Source organism: Oryx dammah, unplaced genomic scaffold, assembly GCF_014754425.2.
Source record: "Oryx dammah isolate SB20612 unplaced genomic scaffold, SCBI_Odam_1.1 HiC_scaffold_26, whole genome shotgun sequence".
Classification (NCBI taxonomy): domain Eukaryota; kingdom Metazoa; phylum Chordata; class Mammalia; order Artiodactyla; family Bovidae; genus Oryx; species Oryx dammah.
In genome coordinates this window covers 51,183,404-51,206,455 of record NW_024070210.1, presented here as the reverse complement: position 1 = coordinate 51,206,455, position 23,052 = coordinate 51,183,404, and the positions used below count along the sequence as shown (strand labels likewise).

The 23,052-nt window shown below is 37.6% G+C and overlaps 1 protein-coding gene across 1 annotated transcript in view; it reads right to left on the bottom strand.

Moving 5' to 3' along the window:
* The window catches only part of MINDY2 (MINDY lysine 48 deubiquitinase 2), an 81,887-nt gene that overhangs the window by 32,026 nt on the left and 26,809 nt on the right, over nt 1-23,052 (bottom strand). The window contains exons 3-4 of the mRNA XM_040226621.1: nt 15,883-15,947; nt 9,682-9,840 (exon numbers count right to left, since the gene is read on the bottom strand). Of these exons, the coding sequence (XP_040082555.1) occupies nt 9,682-9,840; nt 15,883-15,947 (224 nt within the window). The remainder of the gene's footprint in view (nt 1-9,681; nt 9,841-15,882; nt 15,948-23,052) is intronic.

Here is a 23,052-nt window from a genome sequence, read left to right as displayed (position 1 = left end):
CTTTCAGTTTGGGGTGATGACAAATAACACTGCTATGAACATTCTTTGTACATTTATCCTGTTTCACAAATCTAGATTTTCTCTAGCAAATTTGCCTTGTCAAATTCCTGAGTCTTATCCTCAACTTTACTAGATAACTCTCAACTGCTTTCCAAAGGAGGTAGTCAGTTTATGTTATCATTAGCATGGTATGAAAATTCTCTATATTGCATATCTTCTCCAACATTAGTATTCTCAGACTTCTAAACGTTAGCCATTCTGAAGTGTGAATTTTGATTTTAATTTGCATTTCTCTGATGACTAGTTCATATGTTCACAGGTCATTTGGGTATCCATTTTTTGAAGTGTTTCTTCAAGCCTGTTTTGAAGAATTTTAGCTTTGCTAGTCTTCTTTACTATATATTTATTTTCTATTTTAATACTTTTGCTCTTAGGATAGATATATAGCTCATTAATTGTCAGTCTTTTACTATTCCTTAACATATGACTTTTAGGGCTTTAAAAACTGTTTTAGCTAAATCTCACAAATTTTGATAAAGATTTAGCTGCTGTGTAGTTTAAAACACACTTTGTTTCATTATGAGTTTTTGACTCAAACAGTCTCTACTGATTTTCTCTACTGATTTCTAGATTAATTACATTGTGGTCAGAGACTATTTTACACTTCGTTTATTTTAAATCCTTATAAATTTGTTGAAACTTGGCTTTATAACAGCATTAGGTCAAGTTGATGAAAGTGAAAGAGGAGAGTGAAAAAGTTGGCTTAAAGCTCAACATTCAGAAAATGAAGATCATGGCATCTGGTCCCATCACTTCAGGGGAAATAGATGGGGAAACAGTGGAAACAGTGTCAGACTTTATTTTTGGAGGCTCCAAAATCACTGCAGATGGTGACTGCAGCCATGAAATTAAAAGACGCTTACTCCTTGGAAGGAAAGTTATGACCAACCTAGATAGCATATTCAAAAGCAGAGACATTACTTTGCCAACAAAGGTCTGTCTAGTCAAGGCTATGGTTTTTCCTGTGGTCATGTATGGATGAGAGCTGGACTGTGAACAAAGCTGAGCGCCGAAGAATTGATGCTTTTGAACTGTGTTGTTGGAGAAGACTCTTGAGAGTCCCTTAGACTGCAAGGAGATCCAACCAGTCCCTTCTAAAGGAGATCAGCCCTGGGTGTTCTTTGGAAGGAATGATGCTATAGCTGAAACTCCAGTACTTTGGCCACCTCATGCGAAGAGTTGACTCATTAGAAAAGACTCTGATGCTGGGAGGGATTGGGGGCAGGAGAAGAAGGCGATGACAGAGGATGAGATGGCTGGATGGCATCACTGACTCGATGGACGTGAGTTTGAGTGAACTCCAGGAGTTGGTGATGGACAGGGAGGCCTGGCGTACTGTGATTCATGGGGTCGCAGAGTTGGACACGACTGGGCGACTGAACTGAATTGAACAGAACTGAGGTCAAGTTTTATAAATTTCATTAGTACATAAAAGGAATGGATAGTCAGGTACACAGAAAACAAGGAAAGGCTGAGAAAGCAGCATAGACAAGGGGAGATTATGAAGATACAATGATTAAAATGCAATATAATACCCTGGATTGGATTCTGGAATATAAAAAAAATTAGTGAAAAAACCAGTGAAATGTGAGAACTGTAATATAGTTAATAGTAATGTACCAACATTAAATCTCTACGTTTTGACACATGTATTATGGTCATGTAAGAGTAGGAGAAATTGGGTGAAGAATGTATGGGAATTCTGAATACTATCTTTGCAAATTTCCTGTAAATCTAGAATTAGTCAAAAATAAAAAGTTCATTAATTTTTTGAAAAGAATATATGTTTATTAGTTTATCTTTTCTGCTTCTATCAATTACAGTGAAAAGTACTGTAAAAGCTTCCAGTATGACTAATTTATTTCTTCTTATTAAATTCTGTACATGGAGCTTATGTTATTAGTTGCACACAAATTCTGTTTTCCATTGTTAAAAACTGACCTTTACTCTCTGTGGCAATTTCCATGAGTTCAAGGAATAAACAGTCAATCAGAGTATTTATTTTCCATGTGTCTCCAGACACATACACATTTGAAATGACTATATCTTCTTAGAAAATTAAACATTCTGTCATTAGTAATGCTTTTTGACTCAAAAGTCTATTCTTTGTGATATTACTATTGGTACATCAGTTTTCTTTTGATTAGCAATGTATGGCATCTCTTTTATCTCTTCTTTATTTGCAATCATTCTGTTGAACTTCAGACTATTTTATATATGTCTCTTCTAACAGCAAATATATATATTTTAATCTGACCTCAGAATCACTGACTTTTAACTAGAGCATTTAGTCCTATTGATATTATTATAATTATTCATATGTTTGAATATATTAAATCTACCGTTCTCTCTTTCCCATCAGCTCTACATTTCTTTACCTCTCCTTTCTTCTTTTTGGATTAAACTTCCCCCTTTTACTAATCCAGAAGTTACCTACTATGTTTTCTATTCTTTTCATGGTTACTCTAAAGTAGCATTATCCATCAGCACATGCTATAATAATGGAAATATTCTAAATCTTTGTGACCAGTAAGATATCCACTAGTCACAGGTGGCTACTGAGGAATTTAAAGTGTGTCTAGTGAAACATAGGAAGTAAATATTTAATTAAATTTAACTAGCCATATTTGGCTACCATATTGGACAGAGAAGTTATAAGAACTATAATATCAACCCATAATCATATCAAACTTAGAACTTAATATTCTCTTCTTGATCAACTAATTCTAGGGCCTTAGAAAACTTACCCTTCTCCCAGCTTCTGTTATTATTTTTGCATATGCTAATGTTTTTAAACTGTAAAAGATGATGTTATTATTTAATATAGTCAACAATGATTTACATTTATCATGTTATTTTCTCTCCACTCACTCTTCCATCTGGGATCACTTTTTCTCGTTTCAAAATCCTTGTTCAAAATTTCCATAAATAATGGTCTACTGGCAGCAAACTATCTTAACTCAATTAATCTAAAAATGACTTTAGGGACTTCCCTGGTGGTTCAGTGGCTAAGACTACAACTCAACACAGGGAGCCCAGGTTAGATCCCTGGTCAGGGAACTAGATCCCACATGCAGAGACATTACTTTGTGAACAAAGGTCTGTCTAGTCAAGAATATGGTTTTTCCAGTGGTCATGTATGGATGTGAGAGTTGGATTGTGAAGAAAGCTGAGCGCTGAAGAATTGATGCTTTTGACCTGTGGTGTTGGAGAAGACTCCTGAGAGTCCCTTGGACTGCAAGGAGATCCAATCAGTCCATTCTAAAGGAGATCAGCCTCAGGATTTCTTTGGAAGGACTGATTCTGAAGCTGAAACTCCAGTACTTTGGCCACCTCATGCAAACAGTTGACTCATTGAAAAAGACTCTGATGTTGGGAGAGATTGGGGGCAGGAGGAGAAGGGGACGACAGAGGATGAGATGGCTGGATGGCATCACTGACTTGATGGACTGAGTCTGAGTGAACTCTGGGAGTTGGTGATGGAGAGGGAGGCCTGGTGTGCTGCGATTTATGGGGTCACAAAGAGTCAGACACGACTGAGCGACTGAACTAAACTGATGCTGCAACTAAAGATCCCACATCTAAGACTTGGCACAGACAAATAAATAAATAAATATTTTTTTAAAAAGATGAAGCCAATCTTACAAATGATTTTATTTCTCTCCATTGTTAAGAGATAATTTTTCTGGGAACAGGAAATAGGCTAGCATTTGTCTTCTTTCAGCACACGGAACGTATGATTTTCACTATCATCTGGCTTCCGAAGTTGCAATTAAAGAATTAATTATCAATAATGGAGAAATACCTTCTCAGTGGCTGAATTAGTGTCCATCTGGGGCAGCGACCGAGAGCGCCAAGCTGCAACAACGCAGGAGCGGCCAAGACGAGCTACCCGACGCCTGAGGTCAGGGGCGGCGGCCGAGACTAGCTACCACAGACCCAAGGTCAGAGCAGCGGCTGAGAGGAGATACCCCTCGTCCAAGGTAAGGAGCAGCAGCTGTGCTTTGCTGGAGCAGCCATGAAGAGATACTCCACGTCCGAGGTAAGAGAAACCCAAGTAAGAGGGTAGATGTTGCGAGAGGGCATTAGAGGGCAGACACACTGAAACTATAATCACAGAAAACTAGCTAATCTGATCACACAGACCACAGCCTGTCTAACTCAATAAAACTAAGCCATGCCGTGTGGGGCCACCCAAGACAGTCGGGTTATGGTGGAGAGGTCTGACAGATTGTGGTCCACTGGAGAAGAGAATGGCAAACCACTTCAGTATTCTTGCCTTGAGAACCCCATGAACAGTATGAAAGGGCAAAAAGATAGGACACTGAAAGATGAACTCCCCAGGTCGGCAGGTGTCCATTATGCTACTGGAGATCAGTGGAGAAATAACTCCAGAGAGAATGAATAGATGGAGCCAAAGCAAAAACAATACCCAGTTGTGGATGTGACTGATAACAGAAGCAAGGTCTGAAGCTGTAAAGAGCAATATTGGATAGGAACCTGGAATGTTAGGTACACAAATCAGGGCAAATTGGAAGTGGTCAAACAGGCGATGGCAAGAGTGAATGTCGACATTCTAGGAATCAGCAAACTAAAATGAACTGGAATGGGTGAATTTAACTCAGATGACCATTATATCTACTACTGTGGGCGGGAATCCCTTAGAAGAAATAGAGTAGCCATGATGGTCAACAAAAGAGTCCGAACTGCAGTACTTGGATGCAATCTCAAAAACAAAAGAATGATCTCTGTTCATTTCCAAGGCAAACCATTCAATATCAATATCACGGTAATCCAAGCCTATGCCCCAACCAGTAACGCTGAAGAAGCTGAAGTTGAACAGTTCTATGAAGACCTACAAGACCTTTTAGAACTAACAGCACAAAAAGATGTCCTTTTCATCATAGGGGACTGGAATACAAAAGTCGGAAGTCAAGAAACGCCTGGAGTAACAGGCAAATTTGGCCTTGGAGTATGAAATGAAGCAGGGCAAAGGCTAATAGAGTTTTGCCAAGAGAACGCACTGGTCATAGCAAACACCCTCTTCCAACAACACAAGAGAAGACTCTACACAAGGACATCACCAGAGGGTCAACACCAAAATCAGACTGATTATATTCTTTGCAGCCAAAGAAGGAGAAGCTCTATACAGTCAGCAAAAACAAGACCGGGAGCTGACTGTGGCTCAGATCATGAACTCCTTATTGCCAAATTCAGACTGAAACTAAAGAAAGGGAAAACCACTACACCATTCAAATCAAATCCAATTCCTTATGATTATACAGTGGAAGTGAGAAACAGATTTAAGGGACTAGATCTGATGAACAGTGGATGGAGGTTCGTGACATTGTACAGGAGACAGCGAGCAAGACCATCCCCAAGAAAAAGAAATGCAAAAAAGCAAAATGGCTGTCTGAGGAGGCCTTTCAAATAGCTGTGAAAAGAAGAGAAGCGAAAAGCAAAGAAGAAAAGGAAAGATATAAGCTTCTGAATGCAGAGTTCCAAAGAATAGCAAGGAGAGGTAAGAAAGCCTTCCTCAGCGATCAATGCAAAGAAATAGAGGAAAACAACAGAATGGGAAAGACTAGAGATCTCTTCAAGAAAATTAAATATACCAAGGGAACATTTCTTGCAAAGATGGGCTCAATAAAGGACAGAAATGGTATGGACCTAACAGAAGCAGAAGATATTAAGAAGAGGTGGCAAGAATACACAGAAGAACTGTACAAAAAAGAGCTTCACGACCCAGATAACCATGATGGTGTGATCACTCACCTAGAGCCAGACATTCTGGAATACGAAGTCAAGTGGGCCTTAGGAAGCATCACTACGAATAAAGCTAGTGGAGGTGATGGAATTCCAGTTGAGCTATTTCAAATCCTGAAAGATGATGCTGTGAAAGTGCTGCACTCAATATGCCAGCAAATTTGGAAAACTCAGCAGTGGCCACAGGACTGGAAAAGGTCAGTTTTCATTCCAATCCCAAAGAAGGCAATGCCAAAGAATGCTCAAACTACTGCACAATTGCACTCATCTCACATGCTAGTAAAGTAATGCTCAAAATTCTCCAAGCCAGGCCTCAGCAATACGTGAACCGTGAACTTACAGATGTTCAAGCTGGTTTCAGAAAAGGCAGAGGAACCAGAGATCAAATTGCCAACATTCGATGGATCATGGAAAAAGCAAGAGAGTTCCAGAAAAACATCTACTTCTGCTTTATTGACTATGCCCAAGCCTTTGACTGTGTGGATCACAATAAACTGTGGAAAATTCTGAAAGAGATGGGAATACCAGACCACCTGACCTGCCTCTTGAGAAATCTATATGCAGGTCAGGAAGCAAGAGTTAGAACTGGACATGGAACAACAGACTGGTTCCAAATAGGAAAAGGAATTCATCAAGGCTGTGTATTGTCACCCTGCTTATTTAACTTATACGCAGAGTACATCATGAGAAACGCTGGGCTGGAGGAAACACAAGCTGGAATCAAGATTGCTGGGAGAAATATCAATAACCTCAGATATGCAGATGACACCATCCTTATGTCAGAAAGCGAAGAGGAACTAAAAAGCCTCTTGATGAAAGTGAAAGAGGAGAGTGAAAAAGTTGGCTTAAAGCTCAACATTCAGAAAACGAAGATCATGGCATCTGGTCCCAACACTCCATGAGAAATAGATAAGGAAACAGTGGAAACAGTGAAAGACTTTATTTTGAGGGGATCCAAAATCACTGCAGATGGTGACTGCAGCCATGAAATTAAAAGACGCTTACACCTTGGAAGGAAAGTTATGACCAACCTAGATAGCATATTAAAAAACAGAGATATTACTTTGCCAACAAAGGTCCATCTAGACAAGGCTATTGTTTTTCCTGTGGTCATGTATGGATGTGAGAGTTGGACCGTGAAGAAAGCTGAGCGCCGAAGAATTGATGCTTTTGAAGTATGGTGTTGGAGAAGACTCTTGAGAATCCTTTGGACTGCAAGGAGATCCAACCAGTCCATCCTAAAGGAGATCAGTCCTGGGTGTTCACTGGAAGGCCTGATGCTAAAGCTGAAACTCCAATACTCTGGCCACCTCATGTGAAGAGTTGATTCATTGAAAAAGACCCTGATGCTGGGAGGGATTAGGGGCAGGAGGAGAAGGGGACGACAGAGGATCAGATGGCTGGATGGCCTCACCAACTCGATGCACATGAGTTCGGGTCAACTCCGGGAGTTGGTGATGGACAGAGAAGCCTGGTGTGCTGCGATTCATGGGGCTGCAAAGAGTCGGACACGGCTGAGTGCCTAAACTGAACCATCCAGAAAAATCACATTTATTTGCAAGATAATTATTTGCAGGACACATATTCAAATAATACAAAGAATTAGCCAGTGTGAAGAGATATTTCACAGAAGCCTATGGATTTTCAGCTTTTGCCTTGTTCTTTTTTTTTTCTCAGCATTAGAGTCCTTCAGTCATGAAACAAGTAAGTAAAAACAGATAAAAAGCACAACTCTCAGGCCCAAGAGTTTGAAAACCACTGTGCAGACCAGAAAAATCTGATGAACAATTTGTATCCTACATTAGAGTATACTTTTCTTTAAGCATATGAATTCAACTGTTTGCCAGACAATATGCAGCTACACATACAGTCAGAGGGATGATGTAAATCCAGTTGATTAAGTTCCTTAGGCCATAAGTTCGTTTTCCTCAAGAATCTAGGCTACCTGGCATTGCCATTTGCCAGGACACAACATGATTTACCTTGGAGGAATCAGATGCTGGACATGTTTATACTTTTCAGTGATGTTCTCAAGGGTCAGAGTGCCAAAATCAATAAACAGATGTCTGCCTACAGCAAGCCTTTCACTGCTCAGAAATACCAGTTACCTTTACCAAAGGACAGGGATAAAGAAACACTACCAAATCTTTGCTATATGATCTCTCTGTCTCTGTAGGTAATGCATGCATGAATGTTTCATTTCATCAGTTAATATTTACTGAGAATCTACCATGTGCCAGGCACTCTTCTTAACAATAAGAGCCTAGCCTTCACAAAACATACACTTTACTGGGAGATGACAGTTAATCAAGTAAATAAACAATTCTAGATAATGACTTGGGAAAAGGAAGGTGACTAATTTCAACAAGGGAAGCCTCTCTAACAAGATGATATTTGATCTAAGACCTGAATAATGAGGAGACCAGAAATGAAAAGATCTGGGAGAACAATGTGTTAGGGCAGGGAAACAGTGTTCCACAGTGGGCAATCAGCTAGTACGAAAACCTGAGCTAGAAATGAGCTCTGTATATCTCAAAAATAGCAAGGCAGCTGGTGTTGTTGGAAGACAGTAAAAAGGTGAGAGAATTATATAAGAAGTGAAGTTGGACATGAAGCAGAGTTTAGATTATGCAGTGTATCATAAAAATTCTAATAAAGATTTTATACCTTATTATAAAGAATGAAATAATGCCATCTGCAGCAACATGGATGAACCCAGAGATTGCCATATTAAATGAAGTAAGTCAGATAGAGACAGATATATGATATCACTTATACATGGAATCTAAAAAAAGTGATGCAAATTGACTTATTTACAAAACAGAGAGTCACAGATGTAGGAAACAAACTTATGATTACCAGGGCTGGAAGGGGAAGGAGGGATAAATTGGGAGACTGAGAGACTGACATATGTACACTACTTTATATAAATAAATTAGTAATAAGGGTCTGCTGTATAGTATAAAGAACTCTACTCAGTACTCTATAATGGCCTATATGGGAAAAGAATCTAACAAGGAGCAGATACATGTATTACTGACTACACTTCCCTGTAAACCTGAAACTAACACAAGACTGTAAATCAACTATACTCTAATAAAAATTGGAAAAAAAAGATTTTGTGTCTTATTCTCGTTACAGTGGAGGCTTCTGATGAAAGGAGTAGGGTGCAGGGATAAAGGGGAGGGTTTATTTCACAAAGATCATTCTGAGTGCCAAGACAATTCACTGTGGGGAAGAATAATCTTTTCAACAAATGAGACTGAGACAACAGAATATCCACATGCAAAAGAATAATGTTGGATTCCTTCCCCAAACCACATACACAAATCAACTCAAAATGTATCAAACTTCTAAATGTAAGCACTAAAAGTATATACTTTATATATTATAAATATAGAAAAAACTCTTAGAACCCAGTAACAAAAAGACAAGTAGCCCAATTAAAAATGGCCAAGAGATTTGCAGATATTTCTCTAAAGATATACAAATGGCTAATAAGCACATGGAAAGATAATCAACAACATTAGTCATTAGAGAAATGCAAACAAATCCACAATGAGATACAACTTTACACCTACTAGGATGGCTACAATAAAAAACATAGACAATAACAAGTGTTGGTGAGGATGTGCACTCAGCTCTGTAGTTGGCCTCTAATTCCATGAAATTATAGTCAGAAGTCTTGAGCAGATTTAGCAGTCTAGAGGACTGTGCTCTTAACCTCACAATGTGGCTAATTCCATGTAAAAGCACAAAAATATAAATATCAGAAAATGTAAACCTAGATTCCTTTGCCAAATTAATAAATTTTTACTATATTTGTGTTCATATAATTTAAGATTTTGTACTTACCTGAGGGTCCACTAACCATCCATGATACAAAGGAATATCAAGAAGATCAAATACTATGCATTCTGGCGTATATTCAAACACTCGAACACCAGTGAATTTTACATTTACATCCAAGCCTGTCTGTAGTTTGTGCAATACTGCCATAGCATCACTCATATTCTGAAAATAGAAAGGGGAAGAGAAAAAATGAGAAAAACAACAACAAAAAAAGATATTTAAATACAGGCACATTTACTACAAATTTTCCACTTTATCCAATTTATTCATCCTTTCCATTTTTATTATTAAGTACCTACTATGTTTAAGGGGATTCACTGGTGGCTCAGATGGTAAAGAGTCTGCCTGCAGTGTGGGAGACCCAGGTTTGATTCCTGGTTTGACTACACCAAAGCCTTTGACTGTGTGGATCACAACAAACTGTGAAAATTTCTTAAAGAGATGAGAATACCAGACCACCTTACCTGCCTCCTGAGAAATCTGTGTGCAGGTCAAGAAGAAACAGTTAGAAATGCACATGGAATAACAGATTGATTTCAAATTGGCAAAGGAATACGTCAAGGATGTATATTGCCATCCTGTTTGTTGAACTCACATGCAGAGTACATCATGTGAAATGCAGGGCTGGATGAAGCACAAGCTGGAATCAAGATTGCCAGGAGAAATATCAAAAACCTAAAATATGCAGATGACACCACACTTATGGCAGAAAGTGAAGAACTAAAGAGCCTCTTGATGAAAGTGAAAGAGGAGAGGGAAAAAGTTGGCTTAAAACTCACCATTCAAAAAACTAAGATCATCAGTTCATGGCAAATAGATGGGAAACAATGGCAACAGTGAGAGACTTTATTTCCTTGGGCTTCAAAATCACTGCAGATGGTGACTGCAGCCATGAAATTAAAAGATGCTTGCTCCTTGGAAGAAAAGCTATGACCAACCTAGACAGCATATTAAAAAGCAGAGACGTTACTTTGCCAGCAAAGGTCAGTGTAGCCAAAGCTATGGTTTTTCCAGTAGTCATGTATGGATGTGAGAGTTGGACTATAAAGAAAGTTGAGAGCTTAAGAATTGATGCTTTTGAACTGTGGTGTTGGAGAAGACTCTTGAGAGTCCCTTGGGCTGCAAGGAGATCAAACCAGTCCATCCTAAAGGAAATCAGTCCTGAATCTTCATCGGAAGGACTGATACCGAGGCCGAAACTCCAATACTTTGGTCACCTGATATGAAGAGCTGACTCATTTGAAAAGACCCTGATTCTGGGAAAGACTGAAGGCAGGAGGAGAAGAGGACGACAGAAGATGAGATGGTTGGATGGTATCACCAATTGGATGGACATGAGTTTGAGTAAGCTCCAGGAGTTGGTGATGGACAGGGAAGCCTGGCATGCTACAGTCCATGGGTTGCAAAGAGTTGGACAGGACTGAGCGATTGCACTGAACTATGTTACAGGCATTAAATATGAGTTCTAAAGATAAAACAGTGGATAAAACAAAGTTCTTAATCTCATGGAACTAACACTCTATGAGAGAAAAATACATAAATTATAATATAAAGTTAAGTATTAGTAAGAAAAATTGGATAGGATAAACATATACAGAGTGAGAGGGGAGAGGGATCTATGTTTAGACCAGGAAGTTCAAAGACAAAAGTTTCTAGTCAAAGAGAAAGTCCTCTCCCACTTCCAGGTATATTCCTAAAAGAATCAAAAGCATCATCTTAAAGAGATGGGTGTACACCTATATTCACTACAGCATTATTCACAACAGCCAAGAGGTGCATGTAGCTCAAATGTCCATTAGCAGATAAATGGATAAAGGAAACATGTTATATATATATATATATATATATATATATATATATATATACACACACACACACACAATGGAATATTATTCAGCCTTTAACAAAAAAGAAGGAAATTTTATTACATGTTACAACATGGATGAAACTTGAGGACATTATGCTGAGTGAAATAAGCCACTGCAAAGAACAAATATTATGTGACTCCACTTAGATGAGATATCTAGAGTAGTCAAAATCATGGAAATAGAAAGTAGAATGGTAGTTGTCAGGGGCTGGAGGGAGATCTGGGGAGTTGTTCAATTAGTATAGAATTTTAGTTTTATGAGATGAAACTATTTTAGAGATCTGTTACACAAGGATATAAATACAGTTAACACTACACTTAATGGTTAAGAGAAAAAAATGGTTAAGAGAGTAAATTTTATATTTTTTAAACCACAATTTAAACGAAAGAAAGAAAAATCAGCTATCAAGCCATGAACAGACATGGAAAAAATCTAAATGTACATTACAAAGTGAAAGAAGCCAACATGAAATGTATTGTATGATTCCACATGACACAAAACAATGGGAAAAGGCAAAATGATGGAGACAATAAAAAGCTCAGTGGAGGAGGGAGGGATGTAGTGGCAAAGCACTGAGGATTTTTAGGGCAGAGAAACTATTCTGTATGATACTATAATGGTGATACACGTCATTATATATTTGTCAAAACCCAAAGAATGTATGGGAAGATCCCCTGGAGAAGGGAATAGCTACCCACTCCAGTATTCTGGCCTGGAGAATTCCATGGACTATATAGTCCACTGGGGTTGTAAAGAGTTGGACATGACTGAGACACTTTCAAAGAATGTATAAACACCAAGATTGAACCCTAATGTAAACTATGGACTTTGGGTAATAATTTTGTATCAGTGTAAACGGTGGGAGGTGAAGTCTGTGACAAAGAGGCTCAATCACAAAGGCTTACTGGTCAAAGCAGGGTCATTCTGTCCACACCAGGTTTCTCATTAAACATGGTCATGTAAGTGTGTAATGAAGAGTATTTAAAAACATGTTTTTCTAAACATTTTAATATATTAAATATGGACTTAAGTACAGAGGGTATATTTGATGGAACAAATAAAATTCAATATAGAAAATTTGATAAAATTTTATTAGATCTATAATGTTAATCAGATACTGTGCTATATAAAACAGATATAAAATAGGCTATAGACTATAGCCTACTGGAGGGCTTATAGTAGAATGGCTGAACATGAAATAAACCCTTTTATATTACAATTAGGGACTCTCTGAAATCTGGAAAGGACAAATTTAGGTCATAAAAAAGAAAAGTTTTACCAGTTAACTTACAAAATTCTATCGTAAGAGACTACACAGACTAAAAACAGAAATTAATCAAATGTTTTCAATTTATGAGTGAGGAATTTACAACAGGATAGCACTATTATAGAGTTTTTGTTTTTTTTCAGTCTCACCTCTAACAATTGTAATACCCTGAAACACTTATTTTCTCAGTCTTCCCTAAAGTTGAACCTTTGAAAACAATCAGCTCACATTTTTTTCCTTTCAGTGTTTTAAAACTTTTCCTAAAACCATAACAATGACGAATGTGGGAAAATATAAATGAATATGTGCCACTCTAGGATTGTAGTTTTACTACTACTAACTTTTTCTGATATTTGTTAAATTCTTGGTTGCCAATCACCCAGTTTTCTTCAAGGGGGAGTATAATTTCAAGTTTACACCTACATATATCTTCTACATTCTAAACAGATTATATAATATTAAAATCACTAAACTAATATAATTAATAATCTCCATAAAGAATAAAACTGATATAAATAAGTCTATAAACAAAGAATTTGGAAGAGTATTTTGCCATTTTGTTCCTAAGTTCATATTATGATAATTAACATAAAATATAAATTAGGGAAGGGTGCTTATAAAAGGATTACTACTTCTTTAAGCCAATAGTTCAACTGCTTCTTAGAATTTTTCTTGAAGGTACTGTTAATGTGGTAAAATTTTAAATTTAAACATAAGATATATTTTTAAAATGTATTTGCAGTCATATAAAAATCTGTCATAAACACACAGTATTTTGTGTTGTCATCATTAAGCAAAACTGGAAAAAATACTCTCTTTGTTTATATCGCAACTTCTGGTAAGGATTTTAGATTAGGAAGACTGAAGTTCTGCACTGGTCTTTTTAAAATCTAGGCTTGAACATTTCTGCTCACACAAAAGTACACAAAAAGATTATTGTTACATCATACCTGTGGAGCATTAAATACCAGCTTAGACTCAATTTTATCAGCTTGGTACTAACCCTGATCCTGGGAAAGATTGAGGGCAGGAGGAGAAGGGGACAACAGAGGATAAGATGGTTGGATGGCATCATCGACTCAATGGACATGGGTTTGTGTGGACTCTGGGAGTTGGTGATGGACAGGGAGGCCTGGCGTGCTGCGGTTCACGGAGTCGCAAAGAGTCGGACACGACTGAGCGACTGAACTGAACTGAACATACTATTCTCAAAACGAATGGTAATTCAATCACAATACCTTATAAGTAGTTTTAGAGCTTATTTCAAATATGGTACTTTTTGTCTGACATGTTGATAAGAAATGCAAATGGCTGTCAGTGTTTGTTTCAACTTTGAAACAAAACTTCCAGTCATTTTTCAAGAGTCCAGATCATCTTAATGGAAGGACATCCTGAGACTGCAAGACAAGATTTGAAACAAAGTGCTAGTATCATTTGCAAATACTTTGCACTCAAGATTTTCTCAAGTCTGTGCAACAGAAATAAACTGAATTTTGAGGTTGATATGAAACTGCAAGTATGATCTATAATTTCTAATTTCAAGTTTTTGTATTAATTATAATAGCCTTACCGATTTCAATAAGAACTGATACAAATTTGATAAATGATATATATTCAATGGCTTTATAAATTGAAGGTTAACATAAGATTTCATTTGAAAACAAGTTTCTACTGTGAAAAATGTTTGGAAATCCTTGCTTTAAGTTACAAATTGCAATAGAACTGAAATGACTTAGTATACCTATTTGGCTTTAACTACAGATTTCCTGGAGGAGAGCATGGCACCCCACCCCAATATTCCTGCCTGGAGACTCCCATGGGCAGAGGAGCCTGGCAGGTTATAGTCCATGGGGTTGCACAGAGTCGGATACAACTGAGGCGACTTAACACACACAGAGACTTCCTACCTTACACAGTGATTCAATGTAACAAACTAGCTTTTCGATCTTATTAGGACTAGATTATCTAACATTCAAACTCAAGAAATTTTGCAATACTGAAATGAGTTTTCTTTTTGCTATCTGGACACTGGTGAAAGTATGTAATAAGGGTTACTTTGAAAGTAAACATAAAGGTTCCAATGATATGTTTCTTCCCTAGCTGATCTTTTTGCTATCTGGACACTGGTGAAAGTATGTAATAAGGGTTACTTTGAAAGTAAACATAAAGGTTCTAATGATATGTTTCTTCCCTAGCTGATACGTCTTCCACTGCAAGAACCTGTGTTCTTCTTGCCTTCTACTGTCAAACAAAGGAAGCATACTGAAGAAAATGAAGCTCTGCTTGCTTACTTCCAGCTCCAGTAATTTTGAGGCTAGTGGTCCCCTCATATATTACAGAATAGTATCTCCAAAGAATATGCCAAACAATGTAAACACATTCAAACAAAAGTTCCAATGATATGTTTCTTCCCTGGCTGATACTTCTTTCACTGCAATAACCTGTGTTCTTGCCTTCTATTGTCAAACAGAGGAAGAATATCGAAGAAAATGAAGCTCTTCTTGCTTTCTTCCAGCTCCAATAATATTGAGCCCAGTGGTCCCCACCTATATTACAGAATAGTATCTCAAAAGAATGTGCCAAACAATGTAAATACACTGAAACCATGAAATAGCAGATTTAGCCCTAATGGCATACCCTAGACATCATTTGCTGAACGATTTCCAAAGTATAACTTAACTGTAAAATATAAACATATGAGGGAAGATGAATATTATAAATTCACTTGAAAGTCAATTTTTTCAAGGAAAATACTAGGTTATGATTCTTCATAGGTGTGTAGAATGGTATCCATGTTTCATTCTTCATGTTATATGGTTTAGTCACTAAGTTGTGTTCAACTTTTGTGACCCCACGGACTGTATATAGGTTCACATAAAAGAGAGATCAGCAAAGTATGGCCTGTGGGTCAAATATGGCTGTGGGCTGAAAATGGTTTTTACATTTTTAAAAGGGCATTAAAAAAAAAGAAAACAAAGAATATGCCTGAAAAGCCATTGTTAGAGATCAATAAATATACGCATAAGGGCAAATTACCTATTTTAATATAACAAAAATTGGGTCTGTTACCTGCTCATAGTTTAAACGCTGAATTTCTGAAATTTCTTTTGGCTTTGTATCAAGCATGTAATCTCCTGTAAAAAGAAATTGTAAAGTTGCCTTTTAAAAATATCACTTTTTTTCTAATTACAAAAGTATTTAAATTATAAACTAACAATAAGTAACATAAAAAAGAGCCCCCGCCCAATTCTATTCAGAGAAAATCATCAGAGAAAATCAATGTTAACTGTTAGCTAAGATCTCATATTTTTTTCAGTGTATATGTTTTAAATTTATTTTTCTTCCTTCATGAGCATCTTTCCACACCACTACAACAAAACTCTAAAAGGCTTTACAAAGTTTCACAGATACCAGCAATATAATTGTTACCCCAATACCTTTCCAAGAATGGGAGTTATCAGTCTTCTGAATGTTGCTTTTCTTAGAAGTAAACAAAAACTTTTTTGAACTTAAGAAATTGATATATTAGTAATTGCCAGTAGGGAGAGGGAAAGGAGAAAGGCAAGAAAGTGGTATGGAATTGAGATACAAAGTACTATGTATAAAACAGATAAGCAACAAGGATATATTGTATAGCACAGGGAATTATAGCCACTATTGCATAATTTTAAATAGAGTATAATCTGTAAAGATACCGAATCACTAGGCTGTACACCTGAAACTAATATTGTAAACCAACTATTCACCCCTCCAAACTTATATCTTTTTATACATGTATTTTTATTTGGTATCACCTTTTTAATATATAAATGACTTTTAGTGTATGTGACACTTTTTAAATATATGTAGCATCATTCTAATATATGCAGTACCTTTTGATCTATGTTCTGCTTTTTAAAATATATATTAGTTATATATACTTTTCTTCAAATTGCCTGCCTATACACCAAAATCATTGCAGACGGTGATTGCAGCCATGAAATTAAAAGACGCTTACTCCTTGGAAGGAAAGTTATGACCAACCTAGATAGCATATTCAAAAGCAGAGACATTACTTCGCCAACAAAGGTCCATCTAGTCAAGGCTATGGTTTTTCCAGTAGTCATGTATGGATGTGAGAGTTGGACTGTGAAGAAAGCTGAGCGCCAAAGAATTGATGCTTTTGAACTGTGGTGTTGGAGAAGACTCTTCAGAGTCCCTTGGACTGCAAGGAGATCCAACCAGTCCATTCTGAAGGAGATCAGTCCTGGAATTTCTTTGGAGGGAATGATGCTAAAGCTGAAACTCCAGTACTTTGGCCACCTCATGCGAAGAGTTGACTCATTGGAAAAGACTCTGATGCTGGAAGGGATTGGGGGCAGGAGAAGGGGAAGACAGAGGATGAGATGGCTGGATAGCATCACTGACTTGATGGACGTGAGTTTGAGTGAACTCCGGGAGTTGGTGATGGACAGGGAGGCCTGGCGTGCTGTGATTCATGGAGCTGCAAAGAGTAGGACACGACTGAACGACTGAACAGAACTGAACTGAACTGTTTAACTATAAAAGCTCTTTTTCAATTAGAGAAATGAGAACATTTCCTGTTAAATGTGTGGTAAATTATTTTTTCACCATATTGACTTCTGACTTTATGATAGTGCTTTTTTGCCTATTTTTCACCACATAGAAATATTTAATTTTAATATAGTCATATTCTTCTATTACAGCTTCTGAGCTTGATGTTATGTTTAGAAAGATTTTCACCTCTTCAGAGTATACGAACATTCACATATACTTTCTTCGTGTAATTTTATGTTTGTCTTTTTTTATGTTTAAGTCTTTAATTATCTGGAATTAATTTTTATATAAACAGTGATATAACCAGCTTCTCATTCAGCCTCCCAAACCACTAACAAGTTGATAAATTGCTTTTATATAACTTTTACTTTCAAATTCAAAATAAACTTCCAAAGACTGTAGTAAGTACTCTTTCAATCTCTCCAATTTTGATAATCAAAGAATTCCTATAAACATCAATATATTATTATCTGTGGGTTTATTTAGAATTTTAAGACAGCAAGATCTAACTAATAAAAATTTTATTCCACCATAGGTAAAGGAACTTCAAAAATACTAAATTCATTCATTCACAGAAATATATAAGCAAGTATATTTAACGAATATTTTTGAAACCTTACTATAACTGGTACACTGTATATGTACATGTTGAGATTTTAATATAGCACTTAACTGAAAACTACATTGAGTAAATTTTATACATTATTTACTCAAATAATTGAGACCATATTTGCTATACTTTGATCCTGTATTTCATTTAAGTTCTGTAATTATCCTGATAAAACACTGTATTGTGTGTTTTTCTAACATTTTAGCAGGGTCAGGATGCAGAATATTATATTATTCAATACTAAATGACCCTAGGTATGCTATCATAGATTAAAGCTTATGTGTTAAGAGTATAATAATTGTTGGGAAAGACTCAGATAAGCAACTTCTCTTTTCCTGAGGTCAGAAAAGATTTTAACAAGAGAAGAATGACCTCACTAAGGGAGGCAGCCTCTTTGATGGACCCTATTGCCTGGTATTCATACCTCTGTATAATCCCCTTCTCTTGACTGTGGACTGGACTCACTTCCAGTGAATAAAATACAACAGAGTTAATGAAATGTCACTTACAAAATTAGAAAAGAAAATACTGTGTCTTTCATCATGGTGCTCTCTCACTTGCTCACTCTGAAAAATGCCACGTGTCATGTTCTGGGCGCCCTTATGGGAGAGGCCATGGCAAGCAACTGAAGGGGGCCTCTGGCCACAGTCAATGAGAAACTGAGGACCTCAGTCCAATGACCTGTGAGGAACTGAATCCTGTCAACAACCAAGTAAGTAAGCTTAGAAGCAGATCCTCCTCAGCTGGGCCTGGAGATAAGACTGCAGCCCCAACTGACACACTGACTGCAACTGTATAAGAGACCTTAAACGAGAGTCACTCAGCCAATTCAGATTCCTGACCCACAGGTACTTTGTGACAATAAATGTTCATTGTTCAAAGCAACTAACTTTTGAGGTGATATGTTATGTAGTAACAGACATCTATATTTTTAGGAAAGTTTAAAATAGAAAATTAGATATTTTTAAAAGACTGATTTTGAGTTTTTAAGGGAATATCCTTCAGTTTTAGATATCTAAAAAAATCACCTCTTAAGAATGCTGTTTTGTCTAGCTTATCTAGCCTTTATTTCAAAATTGATCAACAACACTATTTCAATCAAAAAGTATTTATTGATAGTGTATCCCGTGTTCAGCAACAGGTTAAACAAATAACCTGTTGGGAAATGATTGTTTCTCTTAAAAAACTAATAATCTGGTAGGGTAAAGAACATACAGAAAACAGAATAAGATAATAATAAGGTATATATAATATACTGTAAACTGTAATAAATGCCTTAAGTATCACACGATTTTGAAAAGAGACATTGAGATAGCCTGTAGCACTTAGAAATATCCTTTGGAGCAGGTAGTATCTAAAGCAAAACTTGCCAAGGCAGTGAGGAGAAAAGCATTCTTTGAGGGAGAAAGAATGATGGAAAAAGTATGTATAAGAAACATCATGCCCTATGGACAGCTTATAAGGAGGTTTATACATAAACCCTGGTGGCTCAGATGGTAAAGCGTCTGCCTGAGATGCCTGGGTTCAATCCCTGGGTTGGGACGATCCCCTGGAGAAGGAAATGGCAATCCACTCCAGTACTCTTGCCTGGAAAATCCCATGGACGAAGGGGCCTGGTAGGTTAGAGCCCATGGGGTCTCAAAAAGTCAGACATGACTGAACGACTTCACTTCATACATAAGATTGGAGAAGGCAATGGCAACCCACTCCAGTACTCTCGCCTGGAAAATCCCATGAGCCTAGTAGGCTGCAGTCCATGGGGTCGCTAAGAGTTGGACACGACTGAGCAACTTCACTTTCACTTTTTACTTTCATGCATTGAAGAAGGAAATGGCAACCCACTCCAGTATTCTTGCCTGAAGAATCCCAGGGAGGGGAGAGCCTGGTGGGCTGCCGTCTATGGGGACAAGTCTGAAACAACTTAGCAGCAACAGCAGCATACATAAGATTTATGTTGCAGAGTGGTGGGAAATATGGCTGGATGGGTAACCTTGATCAGATTATAGGAAATCATAAATAACACATTGATAAGTTTGGTTGCTTGTGAAGATCTTAAGGGATCTTTATGTTTTTAAGTTGATAAGTGAAGGATGAAATTAGTGCTTTAAGAAGATAACATTCGTAAACAGGCCAATTTGGATCACAGAAAAAACAAAAGAGCTTGCAATAAAACACACTCCAAAGTACCAGCATACAGAGAGGAAAGAATTTCAAAGAAAGAATCCCTAAGACTTTGCTGCTGCCGCTTGCTGCTAAGTCGCTTCAGTCGTGTCCGACTCTGTGTGACCCCATAGACAGCAGCCCACCAGGCTCCCCCGTCCCTGGGATTCTCCAGGCAAGAACACTGGAGTGGGTTGCCATTTCCTTCTCCAATGCATGAAAGTGAAAAGTGAAAGGGAAGTCGCTCATTCGTGTCCGACTCTTAGCAACCCCATGGACTGCAGCCTACCAGGCTCCTCTACCCATGGGATTTTCCAGTCAAGAGGGAGTGAGTTGCCATTGCCTTCTCTGAAGACTTTGCTACTAATAGGATATTCCAAACAAACAGATATCAAGAAGCAAAAACGTGACAGTTACATTAGGCCGAAAACAGAAGACAGGGTTTGTCAGTAGGGAACCTATCCCATGTTAAGCACCTGGAAAAAAGGAGACACAATTAACTGTAGGCAAAATTCAGTTCAGTTCAGTTTAGTTACTCAGTCATGTCCGACTCTTGGCAGACAAAATTTTGTAGGCAAAATTAAAATGCTTCAATATCACTTTTATAGTATTTATGTTCAAAAGATAAATTATCTTTTAAGAGAGCGAGGGATTGACTTGTTTAGCTTTTGTTGTTGTTCTTCTCTGTTATCTGCTTAATAGAGAGAACTTCGTGTGGTGGGAAAGATTTTTAAAACACACACATACACACAGTATATATGGGGCAATGCACAGGTGGGAGCTGGCAGTGCAGAGAGGAGGAGACACTGGTCTGCAGCAACAGCTTCTACTACTAGCCCTTGGGGCACTCACCCCTGTTCTTAAGCAATCATTGTCAATGACAAAGTGACTATTGAAGTTATAGTTGTATTAAATTAATGCTAATAATTTGGATATTTTATTTTATTTAGGGCTGCTCGGGTAATGTCAGCCCTTAACCAAGCATATGTGCTTTTTTCCTTTTTTTTCTTTCTTTGTGGATACAGCTATAAAATATTTGGATATAGGAAATGTTTTGTTATTCTTGCAGCCTTGATATTCAGGGTGGATTATAAAATATAAATTTTTGTGAGATTTCAAAGATTAATTTGATAACATCATTTACAGATTTAAAAGATGTGGTTATCACAAGTCTTTTGAGAGGGGAAAACTACTGCATAAAATAACTAACTTGGAATAAATATTTCACATCAGCTTGACAAAAAAAGGATAAATTATCTTTTAAAAAGTCAGACAGCACCACCATCCCACCAACTATTTTCCTTACTATAATACGGTGCTAATCTCACAATCATACAAACTACAAAAATCATACTATATATTTGAAACAGGAGGGAAGGGGACAGGGCACAACCTCTGAAAGGATGACAAAGTCTGAGGACACAACATAAACTGATTAGAACCAAATGGGTCCAAGATGGCAGACAAGTCAACTTGGACTAGACCTTGATCCTCAGTCTCAGTGTACATTCACTGTAAAATCAACAAGCTAAATGACACACCTAGAGGCACCACAACAGTTTCAAGGGCCGACCAAAAAGTAGACAGTGGCCCAATTTCTGAAAATCTCCACCCCTTTCCCAAAATTGCTGGAATAATCCTCGCACTTATTAGCCTATGAAATTATCCAGCCTCCAAAACCTAACCACACATTTCAAGACCACACTCTCTCTGTTCGAAGGCCCATGATGTTGTCTGTGGCATGTGTTTTTCCCAAAGTTACTCCTGCCTTCTGACATGGCCTACACATGTCTGTGTATTGTGTTTCTAAGTAAATCCACTTCTTACCTATCACTTTGTCTCTCACTGAATTCTTTCTGCTATGGAAGACCATGGGTTTTGGCTGGGTTCAAGTTCTGGCCACATGGGTTAGAGTCCCAAGCAGGGTTTTGGCCAGGTCTGAGTCCTAAACTGGGTTTTGGCCAGGTCTGAGTCCCAGCCACGTGGGTTCAAGTCCCAGTCTGAGATGAACAGTGTCACATTCTAGTTTGTGTTGTGCTTCTTTACCTTATCTTTCTAACCATTTTCTGCCTTTCACCTACATGTCTTTCCCACTTTATTTTATTCGATCTCCCAGTACTTCCTAGGTATCCAAGCTTTCATGTTTCTTTCTTGAGGCCAAAGTTCTCCAACAATCCATGTCCAAGCTTGGCCCTGCTCTTGTTATGATTCAGTTGTGTACGACTCTACGACTCTTTGCAACCCCATGGACTGCAGCATGCTAGGCTTCCCTGGACTTTATCATCTCCCAGAGCTTGCTCAAACTCATGTCCATTGAGTCAGTGATGCCATCCAACCATCCTCTGTCATCCTTTTATCCTCCTGCCTTCAATATTTCCCAGCATCAGGGTCTTTTCTAATGAGTCAGTTCTTTGCATCAGGTGGCCAAAGTATTGGAGTTTAAGCTTTAGCATCAGTCCCTCCAATGAATATTCAGGACTGATTTCCTTTAGGATGGATGGGTTGGATCTCCCTGCAGTCCAAGGGACTCTCAAGAGTCTTCTCCAACACCACAGTTCCAAAGCATCAATTCTTCGATCCTCAGCCTTCTTTATGGTCCAACTCTCACATCCATACATGACTACATACTGGAAAAACAACAGCGTTGACTATATGGACCTTTGTTGACAAAGTGTTGTTTATGCTTTTTAATAAGCTGTCTAGATTTGTCATAGCTTTTCCTTCCAGATTTCAAGGCCCTGTTCTAGAAATTTCCAAATTAAAATTCGCACCTCTTCTAATCTTTAACAATCAAAATTCCCATTCCCCATGGTTCCTCATCTGGGTACAGGAAAGTCTTCAATGTTTTCTTTTACCATATTTCTTCTAGTGCTTGCTTATTAATGCAAAATGTCTCTGGTTCCTCCAGAGAA